This window comes from Elephantulus edwardii, unplaced genomic scaffold, assembly GCF_000299155.1.
Source record: "Elephantulus edwardii isolate Elephantulus edwardi_28Jun2011 unplaced genomic scaffold, EleEdw1.0 scaffold00017, whole genome shotgun sequence".
Taxonomy (NCBI): domain Eukaryota; kingdom Metazoa; phylum Chordata; class Mammalia; order Macroscelidea; family Macroscelididae; genus Elephantulus; species Elephantulus edwardii.
This window is the reverse complement of record NW_006399767.1, coordinates 460,683-476,930: the sequence shown is the minus strand read 5'-3', so window position 1 is coordinate 476,930 and position 16,248 is coordinate 460,683. Positions and strand designations below refer to the sequence as shown.

At 39.0% G+C, this 16,248-nt stretch overlaps 1 protein-coding gene across 1 annotated transcript in view; it reads right to left on the bottom strand.

Annotated features, from left to right (window-relative positions):
* The window catches only part of PKHD1 (polycystic kidney and hepatic disease 1 (autosomal recessive)), an 866,042-nt gene that overhangs the window by 776,666 nt on the left and 73,128 nt on the right, over positions 1 to 16,248 (bottom strand). Inside the window, exons 23-27 of the mRNA XM_006882114.1 lie at positions 10,037 to 10,221; positions 9,000 to 9,122; positions 3,926 to 4,031; positions 2,996 to 3,271; positions 1,451 to 1,581 (exon numbers count right to left, since the gene is read on the bottom strand). Of these exons, the coding sequence (XP_006882176.1) occupies positions 1,451 to 1,581; positions 2,996 to 3,271; positions 3,926 to 4,031; positions 9,000 to 9,122; positions 10,037 to 10,221 (821 nt within the window). The remainder of the gene's footprint in view (positions 1 to 1,450; positions 1,582 to 2,995; positions 3,272 to 3,925; positions 4,032 to 8,999; positions 9,123 to 10,036; positions 10,222 to 16,248) is intronic.

Sequence of the window (16,248 nt, the reverse complement as noted above, 5' to 3'; positions counted from 1 at the left end):
CACCACAGCTCAAAAGCATCAATTCTCCTTCTATCCTCCCTTGTCATTGTCCAACTCTCTGATGCATAACAAGTGATTGCAAAGATCATGGCCTGTATCAGACACACCTTAGTCTCCAGAGTGACACCATTGCTCTTCAATACTTTGGAGAGGTCCCTAAAATGCAGACTTTCCCATCACAATATGTTTTTTACCAAGTTAAATGAAATAATTGGCAATTTCAGTCTTTTCCTTCAACTAGCATGGTAGTGTACATCATTTACTTGGATCCACAATTAACAAGCATTGTAGCAACAATCAAGAAATCAAAAGACATGTTAAAATGAGAAAAACTGTTGTCAAATACCTCTCCAAAGTTAAGGATGTTAGTTTAAAGATTAAGGTGTGCCTGATGGTATTTTTAAAATGAGGAGGAGGAGGAGGAAGGAGAAAAACCTTTGCATTTTAGTGATAACAAAGAGTATTGAATACACCATGGACTGTCATATGAACAAGCAATTCTGTCTTGCAAGAAATGCAACCAGGATGCTCCTTAAAGGAAAGGACAGTTACAATTTGTCTCACATACTTTGGGCATGTTGCTGAGAGGAGAGGGGCTAATACTCAGAAAAATACATCACAATAAGAAAGACAGAGTGTCAATGAATTAGAAGAAGACCTTCCACAAGCTGGAATGGGACAGTGACTATAATAATAGTCTTGGGCTGTTATTATAGTGACTGTAATAATAATAATGGGCTTGGACATGGTGAAAATCATGAGGATGTCTCAGGGCAGGACAAAGTTGTAATCTGTTGGTCATAGGGTTACTGTGAGTTTGTGGTGGGCTTAATAACACCTAACAATAACAAAATATACTACTGTGTATCTGCTGTCATCTCTATTTTAACATGAAGAAACTCTGGCCTGAGAACCAAGCAATTGTTTTAATATCACATTGCTAGAACTAGTTTTTAAACCCAAGCAGTCTGAGACTTGCTAGCTTATCGGATTCAGCCCCATTTTGTCTGTCAGAGCTGGAGAAAACAGGAAGATGATAAAATGTTGACAAGAAATACAGGAGATGGGGTTATATGTATTCCATAGGTAATAAGTGACACTGATCTCTGAAAATTCAGTCATCGGCTTTGATTTGCCACATGTGAGAGCATTCAAATAAGGTGTGCAGACTACTGATGAGTAGATTGGCCAGGTTTTCATGAGGCTGAAACTGAGAAACAAAAATTGGGACTGCCAGCTTGTTTTCTTTTAAAGGAATTAACTAATACGAATAAGATGCTCTATTGGAGGGAAATATTTCCCACTTCACAAGCAATACAAACAAACTTTCAGGATGAGAGGTTCTATCAGCTAATTCTGTTCCAAGAAGTGATTCAATCAAAACTTGATGCTATGTAGTAATACTGGTAATTCATCCAGAGAAAAGAAGATGCCAGGAAATTCCACTTACTCTGGGTGGAACTTTACATTGAATTCTTTGTGAATTGCTTGTGTTGACATTCATGGCACAAGACTGAGACCCAAATAACACCAGGTTAACATCTTCCAAGCCAAAGCCTCGGATGGTGGCCCAGAGACCTCCTGGAACAAAAACAACAACAAAAATTTTAGATGAGATTCACAACCATTTGGGTAGGAAAAAAAATTAAGCAACCCCCAAGAGAGATTAAATAAAATTAATAAAGCATGAATATCTCTGATTTTTCAAAATGAACCACAACCCTCAAACTGTAGAAAAAGACTGAGGTCAAATATATAGCATACCATACAAAAAAAGAGAAATGGTAGCCAGAGGGCAGTGAAAAGTAGTAGCATATTTCTGTAGATACTGAAAAATAAAACATAGAAGCACAACTATCAATACATAAAATAGTTTCTGAAACCAGATTTAATGAATCAATGCAAGGATAATAAAATACTTTTGTACAATGCTGCAAAAGAAAGGATACATCTTCTGAAGATGATTATTTTGTACCTTATGAAAATAGCAAATTCACATGACAGCTCATGCATGAAACTCTAAAGCAACTCATCACCATTAAGCCAGAACCAACTCATACCTGACCCTCCAGTGGGATTTCAGAAGGATGATTTTTACCTGGCCATGTTCCTCAGAAAACAGCAAGGCATTGAGACCCCCAGTTTTTTCACCCACTAGGATCTATCTACAGGTCTAAGTGTTGACAGGACCTATGACTTACTATAGCCCTGCTACACAGATGGCAGTCAGTTTACCTGCCAGCACGTATCCAAGTGTGCATCATTTCACATTTGTCCAAGTGCTTTCACCTTTCAAGGGGCTTTCCCATCAATTTAAATTCGGCCCAATTTAATCTCCTACAAGACCAGAAGTCATATATGTGAAGCATCATTAGCCTCACTATACAAACAAAACAGCATGAAATTATACAAAACAAAACCAAACAAGAACACGAGCAACAGATAATCTTGAGGGTTTTTTTTTCCTTAGCTCTAACTTTCCTCCATTGTAAACCTTCTGGAAAATCCCTCATTTCTTAAAACCACCACCATCTTATCTGAAAAATATGAATACTTGATTCCACTTTGGAGAATTAAAAGCATCTAGATGAAAAGTTCAATAAATTATACAATAGCTACCATCATCGGGAAAGCAAGTACCACCAAAGTAACTGCAAGTCCAAAGGTCATTCATCTGACTTAGAATAGGACAAACCCCAGACACAGCCCCTCACCTCCAATCTTTGCACTAGACTAAATAATCCAGCTGACTCAGTGACTAATCTAATTATGCCTGATATTGCCAGCCAAGCTATGATCCTTTATGTAGAAAATAAGTTCAGTTAAGGGACCAAATGTCTGTTCTTCATTAGAACAAATGCTGATGGCAGAAAACAGCAAAGTTATGAATCATAGTGGATACAGAATCAATCACGTGGCAGAACTAGACCCCTGTATAACAGCCAGAAGGTTTATTCAGAAGGGCAGATGGAGTATAGTGTCCTCCTCCAATTACCGATCTCTGCAGCTCTGGGAGGTTCCACAGCATCCAGCCTGGGCTTCACATATAAGAGTATGCCTCTTCCACTGGCATTAATAGCAAGACCAGAGGGTCTCACCAACATGGAGATCTCATGTACACCGACGGGTAGCACATCCATACGACAAACCACAAATGTTAAGTTGGAGAAAATAACTTCACAACTTGTTTTCTTCACTATAATCTGAAAGGCCTGGGAGTCATCAGAGAAACCAGTTCCAATAAAATAAATCAGTAGATTGATGTCATTGTCTTAAAAGAAGAAAAACAAGGAAACAAAATCATCTGTCAATGCTATCACTCCATTCTAACATCAAAAGTATATTTCTTTTCATCTGGGCCTCCCAAAAGCAGGGAATTAAATGCTGACTTAAATACTAGATATTTGGACGACATAGCCTCCACCTAAAATTCCCTTAAGCAAGTGATGAGAGATCATTTTCTATAGATAATGAAAATGAAATGAAATTAAAGCATATTTCAAACCATGGGTCAAAGGAAATAGCATAAAACCATTAAAAGCCACTTGTATCCATTTCCAAATCATGGCCATTTTTCCTTTTGACCGTTGCTGTTGCATGCCACAGTATCCACTCCAACTCAGAATAACCTCATCCGAAGGAGCAGAAACAGCTTCACAGGTTCTCTTTGTCTATAATCTTGACAAAAGCAAATTGCAAAGTCTTTTCTCCCATGGAGTGGGTTTGACACTGAACTTACCGTTAATGACCAAGTATTTAAACCCACCCCCCCAGAAAAACCCCACACTTTCTGCTGTACTAGTTAGCATTCACTTCATGGACTGATGTGTCCTCTATTTACCCCATCACTAGATAAATGGTTTCTGATAAAACTACCCTAAGTCTAAAGTCCATGCCCAATTCAGTGCCAAGTCACAGATCATACCAATATCATACTGTGCAGAATGGACCTGGGGAGTTGAGCTGTAGAGGTACTGAAATGAACAGGAGCCTGGGCAATGGGCTGGTATATCATTCACTTGCACAACCACCTGAAAAACATGAATTGAAAACAAGTGTATGTGTTCCATTCCATACGCACAAAAACATTTAGAAAGTACTTGTGGAGTTTCACAAAATTAAAATGTATCAATGATTTACTTAGGCTCATTTCCTTTGCTTCTATTTTTCTGGTAATAAATCCCAAATTATAATGAATGGCCCAAAACTTGTGAAGCTGTATTAAAATTATGATGGGTATATAGACCGGTGTTTAGAGCCCTTGTACATAGGGTCGCTATGAGTCACAAGCGACTTGATGGCACATAACAACACAACAAACCTAAAATAAATTCCCTGTCTGTCTTGTATAGAAGTAAAGTTAATATAGGCAAAATTGCATAAAAACTTTATAACATTCTGTATTTTCTATTAAATACTCATTTCCTGCCAATAAAGCAGGCCCTTTCCCTGAACCATCACTACATGACTATGTAATCACCGTTGGCAGCACAAAGGTTAAGTACTCAGTTGCTAAGAAAAAGGTTGGTGGTTCGAACACACTCAACTCTGGAAGAGGAAAAAAAATGCTTGACATTTGCTTAGATAGAGTCATGGAAAATTTATAGCAGTACTATATTGCCCTATGAGGTTGCTATGTGCATGAAGTAACACAGAGATAACAAGGGGGCATATTTGCATTTGGGTCTTTTTTGGTCCTAGAATGCTGGTGGCGCTGATGGTATTTAGCTAAGATTGAGTTAAGTACAACTCATAGCAACCCTGTTTATAGCAGCTCTACACCCTTCCCTGTCCTGAGCCAGTCTCACAGACTCTGACACACCTACCCCCATTGCCAAACTTACTGTATCAATCCATCTCATGCAGGGTCTTCCTCTCCTGTGCTGTCTGTCCACCCTTCCAAGCATGATACTTCTCCAAGGCCTGTCTCTCCTGGCCACATGCCCAAAGTATGTGAGACAAAGCTTCAAAAATCCTTGCCTCCAATGGGAAACTTGGTTTCACCCTCTCCAAAATAGAACTATTGGTTTCCCTGGCAGTCCGTAATATGTTCAAGACTCTTCTCCAGCACAACAACTTGAAGACATCAATTTTTCTTGTCATACTTAGTCATTGTCCAGCTCTCTGATGTGTAGCAAGTAACTGCAAAGACCATGGCCTGGATTAAGTGCACCTTAGTCTCTAGACTAACTTTGTTGCTTTTCAGTTTTCTGAAGAGGTCCTTGACATCAGATTTCTCCCAGTGTAATTTGTCTTATGAATTCCTGACTGCTGGTGTCAAGAGTGTAAATTGTGGAGCCAAGCAAGCTGAAATTGTTAACAACCTCAATCTTTTCACTGTCCATCATGGTGCTGTCAATTGGCCCAGTGGTGAGAATCTTTATCTTCTTGATATTAAGTTTCAATCTATATTGAAGACTATAGTCCTTGACCTTCTGCAGCAAGCACTTCAAGTCCTCCTCAGTTTTAACAAGCAAGGTTGTGCTATCTGCATAACGTAGGTTGATGAGTCTTCCTCAAGTCGTGTTGCCACATTCCTCCTCATAAAGCCCAGCCTCCTGAATTATCTGTTCTACATATGCATTGAAAGGATATGGAGACAGGACATATCCCTGACACACTCCTTTCCTAATATTGAACAACCCAAAGTTTTCTTGCTCTGTTTTGAGGACTGCTTCCAAGTATAGGTTTTACATGAACACAATCAAGTGTTCTGAAATTCTCACTCTCCTCAAGGTTAGCCACAATTTGTTGTGATCCACACAGTCCAATGCACATGCTCAACAGGCTGTGCCAAGAAATCTGGAGGACAACTAACTGGCCAACTGATTGGAAGCGATCCATATGTATTCCCATTGCAAAAAAAAAAGGTGACCCAATGGAGTATGGAAATTATCAAACAATATCACTGGTATCACACACAAGCAAAATCCTGCTGAAGGTTATCCCAAGTGGCTGGGACAGTACATTAACAGAAAACTACCAGAAACACAAGCTGGGTTTGGAAACTAGAGACAATATCACCAATGTCAGATGGAACTTGGCAAAAAGCAGAGTACCAGAGGAATGCCTGTCTGTATTTCATTAACTATGCAAAGGCATTTAACTGTGTGGATCACAACAAACTGTGATTAACCTTGAAGAAGTGTGAATATATGAATGATTATGTAAAACACAATGTATAAATGCAAAACATTATATATATGAACGATTATACACAAACCAATAAGGTATATGTGTAACAATGAAAGAATCTTCTTTTAAAGAGAAAAGCAAACTAGGAGGGTAGGGAGGAAAATGTATAATAGTGAATGAATGGAAATTCAAGTTTTCTGTAAGCTTTTGTTTAAATATCAATTAAAAAATAAAATAAAAATATTTTTTAAAAAGAGAGGAAGAGATGAATTGACCAAAAAATGGAGAATTTAACAATTAAAATAATGTATGAGATGAAGCTTCACCATCATTAACTCTAAGGAGCACTTTGACTGACTTAAAAAAACAACTGTCTTTTGGCAATCTATGAGATATTTCATAACCATCTCCAACATCACAATTCAAAGGCATCAATTATTCTATCATCCTTATTTATTATGCAGTTTTCAGATGTATAGCAAGTGATTTAAAAGACTATAGCCTGAATAAGGTGCGCCTTCGTCTTCAAACAGACATCATTGCTCTTAAGTATTTTGGGGAGATCCCTGACATCAGACTTGCCCAATGTAATAAGTCTCTTGGTCTCCTGACAACCAAGTGTGTTGATTGTTGAGCCAAGAAAGATGAAATCATTGAAAATTTCAAACCTTTGTCCATCTATCATGATGTGGTCTATTGGTTCAATGGTGATGACCTTTGTTTTCTTGGTATTAAGATGTAATCGATACTAAAGTCCTCAATCTTCTGCAGGAAGTGTTTCAATTACTCTTCCATTTCAGCAAGCTAGGTTGTGTCATCTGCATAATACAGACTATTGATGAGTCTTCCTCCAATCCTGATGTCATATTCTACTTCCTAGAGCTCAGCTTCACACATTTTGTTCAGCAAGCATATAGATTGTACAGATATGGAGAAAGGATATATCCCTGACACACTCCTGATTTTAAACCATACAGTGTTCCCTTGGTCTGTCCAGACAATTTCTTGATCTTGATATAGATTTCATTTAAATCACATGGGAGGAAATCACCCATGTTTCTCCCATGGAGCAGCTGGTGGATTTGAACTGCATGCCTTCAGGTTTGCAGCACAGCTACTTACCATTAGACCACCAGAGAACCTGTCATGAATGGTAGGTCCTAAATAATACTCGTTCACTGAAACTAATGTTAATTTTTTGTACTTTCTCCAAGACATATTTTTTTGTTCTTTTGGAAGTTCATGGGATATTCAGCACTCTTCTCCAAGACAAAAGCTCAGAGGCATCAATTCCTCTGTTATTCTTATTTATAGTGCAGATTTTGTTGAGAGAGGCTATTCCTTGGAGAAGAACATCATTCTTGGATAGATAGAGGGTGGGCAAAAGAGAGGAATACCATCAGTCAAATGGATTGATACAGTGACTGCTGCAATGGGCTCAAGTATGTCAGAGATATGGCACAGGATAGAATAGGGTTCAGATCTGTTGTTCATAGGGTTACTATGTGTCTTACTTGACTCGACAACCCCTAACAACAAATGTTAATCTAAATTTAAAAAATACTACTGCCATCGAGTCTGTTCCAACTAGTAGTTACTCTCCAACTCGATTTGGAGATTATATGTCTTTATAAAAGGCGACTGCATATCTTGTTCCTGAGAAGCAGTCAGTGAATTCTAACTGTAGGTTTTTTCGTTGTCAGCATGACTTGTATAGACCACACCACCAGAGGTCCTTATTGTTCATCTACTAGAACTCAAATAATATGTGGAGATGAGGAAAATGAAATAGATATGACTCATTTGCCTCTGTACAAATAACAAAAAAAAGGATTAAAAGCAAGTACAGTATATTTATGAGTGTTTAAAGAGCTGAAAGTGCACTGGTGGCACAGTAGCTAAATGCCTGGCTGCTAAGAAAAAAGGTCTGCAGTGAAAGCCCAACAGCCGTGGGAAAAAGATGTGGCAACTTCTACTAAGGATAGAGTCCTAGAAACCCTTTTGTGGCAGCTCTCATAGCTCTTAGAGGGTTGCTGTTAAGTTGGAAGGGCCTAGAAAACAAGGGGTTTTGTGTATTTTTGTAGACAGCAGGAGAATCAGAAGGCATCAATGAAATGAATACCTCTTTTTCATATATTGATTGATTTATAAGGACAAAATAAATGCATCGAATCACTGAAAACTGCCAAATCTCAGCTTAGGTATATGGGTGCAAGTTACCTTGTACTTTACAATTTTCTATTTAAATTGTTTCTCAAATTAAAATCAGATGACTTATAACAAGAATATGGGTTGCTGCTGTTTTAACTGCCATTGAGTCATAGACGACTCATAGTGACTTTATGAGCAAAAGACCTGAACACTTGTATAACTTTCATCATTTCCAGGTTCATAGAGTTTCCGGGGGCAAGCTATTTCAGAAGTGGATGCCACTCATGGTTCCAAGCTTGTTTAATCGAGGAGTTCCACCAAACACTGTCCACCATGGGTAACCATTATCACATTTGACACATCAGTGTCACAGTGTTCAGCTTCACAGCAACCATGATCAACCAGCTTATTTACTTCCCAATTCAACAGTGTAACATCATATTTAGCTACAAAAGTTCTCTATTTTTAACTATAATACCATGAACAATTATGATAATTCAACATTATATTTATAAAACAACTTACATTTTCCTAGCATTTTACAGATTCTGTAGTAAAAGGGTGGGTGAGGGGGCAGAATTGTTGTTCTCCTCGTTTCACTGAATGGGAAAATGATCAATCCTTGGGAGTGAAACCAGTCATGCCTCATTATCAATCATCAAGGGGCTGAGTTAGATGAAGGCCTGCATTCTGAGTGTCCCAACCACACTCACCTGCGTGTGCCGGTGGGCAGTAGCCAGCATATCTCCAAATATGGGTCCGAGAAAAACTCCACCATCATATAGCACCCGAGTTGTCACAGCGGGGTTCGTTCCAGTTAGATTTTCATCCGTGACCTGCAATGGTTACATTTCTAATGATTTCTGCCCTGGAACAAAGGCTAATTTTGCTTTTAGAAAAGGATAATTGGTCTTTCCTACTCTGGTTAAGAAAACCAAACAGCTAAAGTAGTGAAACTGAGGGAGAGAGACTTAAAATTTTGAAACCTGAGACTAAAGAAAGTCCAATAAAATCATCAATAGACCAGAGGAATATTTATTTGCTGGTGGAGCTGTTGGAAGAGGCACACTACCTAATGTTCTCTCTAGGACATGAGGATATTTTTCTTAAATATGTTTGCAATGTGACACATATAAAATAGAATGTAATAAAACAAGTCTGATGAAATAAACTGTAGGATGCCCATCTTTGTTCTACCTCAACCCAAGTATCTTGTTTGAAAACCAGATGATGGGGGTAAAATTTCATCTTGGCCTTCATGTCATAGTAACCAAATGCTAGATGATCAGTAGATTATTTTTTAAAACCCTAAATATGCAACCACAGCTGGTTTTGTCATTATCCAAAGACAGCAAATCCTTTTCCAAACTTCCTTCTGCTGTGCCATCTGCCTCCATGATAATCTAAGGCGATCGCATCTGCTTAAATTACCCAATAACAGATGTAGAATTATTGTATGGTGAACACTGACCAACAGCTTGTCTACCAAAAGAGAGATGGAAAAGAAAACGGGGGATTTAAATGGTTTCATTAGGGATGTGAGATAAAAAAAAAAAAATTTAAAAAATAAAATAAAGTTGAAAAACTTCCAGGAAGAAAAATTGCAGGAACTTATTCTCTTAAATATATTTCAACAAAATGAACAATTCATGACAACTTTCACTTTCTAATTCCCTTTTTTATTGTTCGTTTTTGTACAAGCTGCTCCATGCCTGAAAACAAGTACCATTAAGATGCATAGTGTACATACCCCAATAGAAATGGGCAAATCCCCAATCTGGGTGGCCCAGGAGAGTGTCCATACATGCTCATAACAAGAGCTGAGATCTTCTTTCACTGTCAAGTCGCTGACATTGAAGTACCTGGATGTGACATCACTGGCGCTGTTCTGTAAGAGCTTGTGAAGATGATGAGCAGAAATGTGCACAGGGACACCTACGGGAGAAGATTTTTATATAGAAACCCCCCACACCCACTGGTTTTGTGCTGGCTCTGACTCATAGCCACCCTCCATTAGGTTTCTGAAGCGGTAAATCTTTACTGTAAGAGACAGCCCGGTTTTTTCTCTCAGAGAACCTAGTGGATTTGAACTGTTGACCTTTCTGTTAGCAGCCTGAGACACTACACCACTAGGCTCCTTATATACCAAACTCCTTTCCATCAAGTCGTAACTGACTCATAACCAGCCCTCCAGTAGGTTTTCAGAGGCTGGAAATTGCACTGGAGGAGAGTTCCTATCTTTTGCCTATCAGAGGGAGGCACATGGCATTTAGGTTAGCAGTGCAATTCCCTATGGACTAACAAGATGCAAATTAGTATGCCTTGCCAGATCTCATCATCAAAAATAACAGAATAAATACCAAGAAGCTTGTTATACTTTTCAGAAAAACCTCAACGTCAAAATATAGCTTCAAGAGAACCCTCAACCCTGATGAGATTCTTTTTTTTTCTTCTTTTAAAAACTATTTTGTTTGAGAAAAAAGTTTACAAATCATCTTGCATTTTCTCACTTTTATTTGAGTGAAAGTTTACTAATGTTATTTGTTTTCATTCAATTCTTCATACACATTTTGTTGTATAGATTCTTTTTATCTAAGGAAAACACAAGGAGCTTTCTTTGTTGTTAATCTCTCAGTGATATAAACAATGTGCATTCAATGTGCTAATCAAAAATCCGTTAAGTTTTATTTATTCAGTGGTTCCTCAGAAGAAATGCCTGGTGATGTACTGGGGGTGGGGGAGGGGGGGAGAGGCAGAAAGAGTCATTGAAACCACATGGCGATGGTTCTATCTTGCCACACATAATTCACCATGAGTCAGAAGGACTCAAAGGAAACTGGTGCTGGGCCTACATTTACATTGTGGTGCATTTAATCTGCATCAGTATCATCATCACATAGCAAACAGAGAACATAGTCACCTTAAGTCAGAACCATCGCAGTATTGTGAATTCAAAGTACAAACTCCAGACTCTCTGGTAATGCCTAAAAGTCTAGTTAAATAGAGGGTTTCCCCTGGAAAAAATTAACTGACCTTGTGAACAGAATAAAAGTTGGCTACCTTTCACAGAACGGGACAGACACATAACAGCTGACACCCATAAAAACTTAGTCAACCCAGCTGAGGAATGTTGGCATCCAAGTGCAGTTTCTCTATTAGAATTTCCTTTAAGCCCAACCACCTGCTTCCCCATTCCACAGCTCCACAGAGAAATAACAACACTGTGTTTGAACCCTACTTCATGCTTTACCAAAAGTTTCCATTTCATTAGAGACTCACAACAGCCCTGTGAGGTGGGTCAGGTGGGTCTCCTGATGACTTAGAGATGAGGAAAATGAAATGCATGCATTTCGGAATTTGTCAACCAAGTGAGAGAGGTTTCGATTAAAACCCAGGTAACTCATTTGACCACCCTGCCTACTGCCACATGGCCCTGAGAGTTAATAAAGCAGTACAGGTTTCCACCACTATCTGAGAGTGGTATGTTCCTACAAAACCTTTCATAAGTTGAAATGGTGTAAATGAAAGAAGCAATTATCATTCATTTATATGAGGAAAAGTTTTAAGTGTTTTAAGTGTTCCAAGATAACAAGGAAAACCCTGCAAATTCATTGTGGCAGTCAGACTAATGAATCTGCTAACTCATCAGTGGGTTTCATTGCAAGGGAGGAAAGTGTCCATATTTCTCTTCTGGGACCTGCTGGTGCATTACAACCACCACAGAGGCTCAGTCGTTGGCTTAGTAACTCCCTGTGAACTATGTACACCACCAAAGCTTCCAAAAATAACCTGTGAAATCATAACACATAAAACCTAAAATAACACTAGCCTGTAATGTCTGCAGGCATAGTTCAAAGCTTTAGTAGCTTGAAGCTAAAATGCTGTGTAATTCCTAAGGAAGGAGGTTTACACCACCCTTCTCCCTCTTTATTGTCTTGCTGAAAAACAAGCGCTGAACTCTAGTTTTGCTTTTCATTTTTCTTAAGTGAAAAATCCTCTTCAAAAACTAGTACTGATGTAGGGCTTTCAGAAAAGCAGTGTAGGATAAAACGTAAACTTTCAAAACGCAAAGATTTCAATCCTATATTTTTTTAAGAAAAAATAAAAGGAGCCCTTATGATGTAGTGAGTGTTACGTTAACCAAAATGTGGGCAGTTCAAATCCATAAATTTTCTCTTACAGGAGGGTTTAACTTCCCTAAAGATTTACAAACTTGAAAACCCAATAGGGCGTTTCTACTGTGTCCTACAAGGTCACTGTGAGCATAAATGACAGCAACAGGGGTTTTATCTATTTAAACTGCAAACAAAATTCTCAATTAAAAAAAAATAAAATAACAGTAACACATTCTTTGAAAGACAACATCATTCCAAAAGACCAGGTTAAGGCTGACTTCACTTCCTTCAGTTATTCTTTGGGCAGGGATGTGCATAACACTATCAATAGAACAAGGAAGACGCTCTTATCCTTTTGAGGGAAGAGAAACATGGGATAGTAACTAATTTGACAGAGGCAGGGCACTCTTGCTAATTATAAACCCACTCATACTCCGATACTCTAAAGGGCTTCTTTATATCCTTCCCAAATTAGTCCATCACTGTAAGCAACTCCATTTCTGCAATTCAGGAGAATTCTCTGGAAAGCCAGCATCTTTGTGTGTGGGAACACTATGGGACTCCAGGATCATTTTTACATAGCTACCTTTGAGTTCTCCTGAATTCTCCTTCTCTTACTCTCTGTTTCTGACAAATAACTAACATATCATAATCACTTTTACTCTTTTTTTCTTCATGAAACTGCACATCCTTTATTGTTTATAACTTATTCTATTTGGTGACATCTAAAAATACTTTCTACATTTGTTATCACCACTGAATTCTTCAACAGGATATAGTGTCATAACAGAGTGTAATGTTAACAAACTATTTCAACTACAGAATTGACTTGGGAAATTCTAGAATGGAAGGTGCAAGCATCTCTGTGTTGGCTTAAATGTTAGCTGCCAAAAGTTATGCTCACCTTCTAATCTCCAGAACCTATATTACAAAGAGTCAATGTTACTTTATATGGTAAAAATGTGATTAACAACTGAACAAATATATTATTCCATTTATACAAAATATCTAAGATAGGCAAGGATGTTGTTGTTGTTGTTATTATATGCCTATGCTCTTTTAACACCAGTTGTTGTCATTATGTGCCATCAAGTTGCCTGAGACTCATAGTGACCCTATGTACAACAGCTCTGAAGCCTGCCCTGTCCTGAGACTGACTCTGACACACCTACCCCCATTGCCTCATTTACTGTATCAATCCATCTTCTCCAGGGTCTTTCCTTCCTGCGCTGTCCTTTCACACTTCTGAGCATGATGTCTTTCTCCAAGGATTGGTCCCTGCTGACCACATACCCAAATTATGTGTGATGGAGCTTCAAAATCCTAGCCTCTAAGGATCAGCCTGGTTTCACCCTCTCTAAGACAGAACTGTTTGTTTTCTTGTCAGTCCATGGTATGTAAGACTCTTCTCCAGCACCATAACTCAAAGGCATCAATTCTTCTTGTCATCCTTAATCACTGTCAAGCTCTCTGATACATAGCAAGTAATTGTGAACACCATGGCTTGGAATTAGGCTTTTCAGTACTCTGGAGAAGTCCGTAACAGCAGATTTTCCCTGTGCAATTAGTCTTTCGATTTCCTGACTGATGGTGCCAAGAGTGTTGATTGTGGAGCCAAGCAACCTGTAACTGTCAACAACCTCAATCTCCTCTCCATTTATCATGGTGCTGCCAATTGTCCCAGTGATAAGAATCTTTGTTTTCTTGATGTTGGGCTTCAATCCATACTGAAGACTACAGTCCTTGACGTTCTGCAGCAAGTGCTTCAGGCCTTCTTCAGTTTAAGCAACAAGGTTGTGTCATCTGCATAACCTAAGTTGTTGATGAGTCTTCCTCCAATTCTGATGCTATATTTCCCCTCATAAAGCCCAGCTCCCCGAATGATCTGTTTTGCATATAGATTGAAAAGGTGTGGAGGCAGGATGCATCCTTGAGGCACTCCCTCCCTGATTTTGAACCATACAGTGTTTTCTTACTCTGTTCTGAGGACTGCTTCCTGGTCCAAGTACAGGTTTCTCATAATGGGACACAACAAAAAGTGTGTGTGTGCGCGCGCGTGCATGTGTGTGTATGTGTGTGTGTGTGTGTGTGTGTAGACATATTCACATTTACAGTTCTGGTGGCCTACGGGGTCAGCAGTTGTGCTTCCAATCCAAAGGCAGATTGTTCAATTCTACCAGCTGCTCAGTAGAAGAAAAATGAGCAGTTTTCCTCCTGGGCAATTTAAATCCACTGAAAACTTACCCCAGAGGGTCAGCTACAGATTGGTTATGACTTGACAGCAGTTAACAATTACATATATGTTTAAATATATAGTATATATTTAAATCATTTACAATAACATATACTTAAATGTGTATATACATTTGTGTATCAAGAAGCTCTGGTAGCCTAGTTGTAAGGAGTTGCATTGCCAGACCAAAGACAAGAATTTCAAATCCTCCTTCAGCTCCATAGGAGAAAGATGGGCAATCTCCTCCCGTGGAATTTACATTCTCTGAAAACCCCTTGGAGGGTTGGCTATGAGTTAGTTCTGACTCAATGGCATGCAAAAACAACATATATGTATACACACGCTGGCATTGTCCAAGTTTCACTAGTAACCCAAATGCATTACACTGTCTCAGCACAAATCCACTAGTGTTCCTTTTGTGAGACAGAGATGTAGCAGTCTCTCTCTGTTACAATTTATGGCCTTGGAACACAGTGGAGGATTGCTACGAGTTAGAACTGATTTGACAAAAATGAATGAGTAATATCTATCTATACACACACACACACACACACACACACACACACACACACACACACACACTCTTTTGGGGCTTTGAAGATACAGTGTGTAGGAAGTTCCCATTAACCCAAAGATAACATCTCTCTAGTGGTCTGAATTCACCAGCTGCTCTATGAGAGAAAGATGGACATTCTCCTTCTACTCCATTTACAGCCTCTGAAAATCCAACAGAGGGTCAGCTATGAGTCAATTACAACTCTACAGAAAAAAAAAAAATTTAAAGAGTTATCATATGGTTGCTATGAGTTGCAAGCAATTCTGTGGCATATAACAACAACATACATGTACATACATATGTTATAATAATACATGTTGTTGTTGTGCCGTCGAGTCACTTGCGACTCATAGCGACCCTATGTACAACAGCCCTAAACTCTGCCCTGTCCTGTGCTAATCGCACTGTCTCTGACACTCCCATCCCAATTACCCCAGTCACTGAATCAATCCACCTCATAGACGGCCTTCCCCTCCTGCGTTGTCTGTCCCTCACCGTCCCAAGCATGATGTCCCTCTCCAAGGACCAGTCCTTCCTTACAACATGTCCAAAGTATGTCAGACGAAGCCCCAGAATCCTTGCCTCCACGGAGCAGCCTGGTTTAACCTTTTTCAGGATGAATCTGTTTATTTTCCTAGCAGTCCATGGTACCCTCAAAACTCTTCTCCAGCACCACAGCTCAAAGGCATTAATTCTCCTTCTATTCTCCCTAGTCATTGTTCAACCCTCCGATGCATAACAAGCGATTGCAAAGACCATAGCCTGTATCAGACGCACCTTATAATAATACATATTATATAATAATTATAAATAAGCATATATTTTATATATACATATTTTGAGTTGTTAAGTGCCATCAAGTTGCTTGTGACTCATAGTGACCCTATGTACAACACCTCGGAACACTACTCTATCCTGAGCCAACCTGAAATGTCCCTTACCCCAGTCACTGAGTCAATCCATCTCATCGAGGGCCTTCCTCTCTTGCACTGTCCCTCCAACCTACCAGGCATGACGTCCCTCTCCAAGGACTGGTCCCTCCTTACAACATGCCCAAA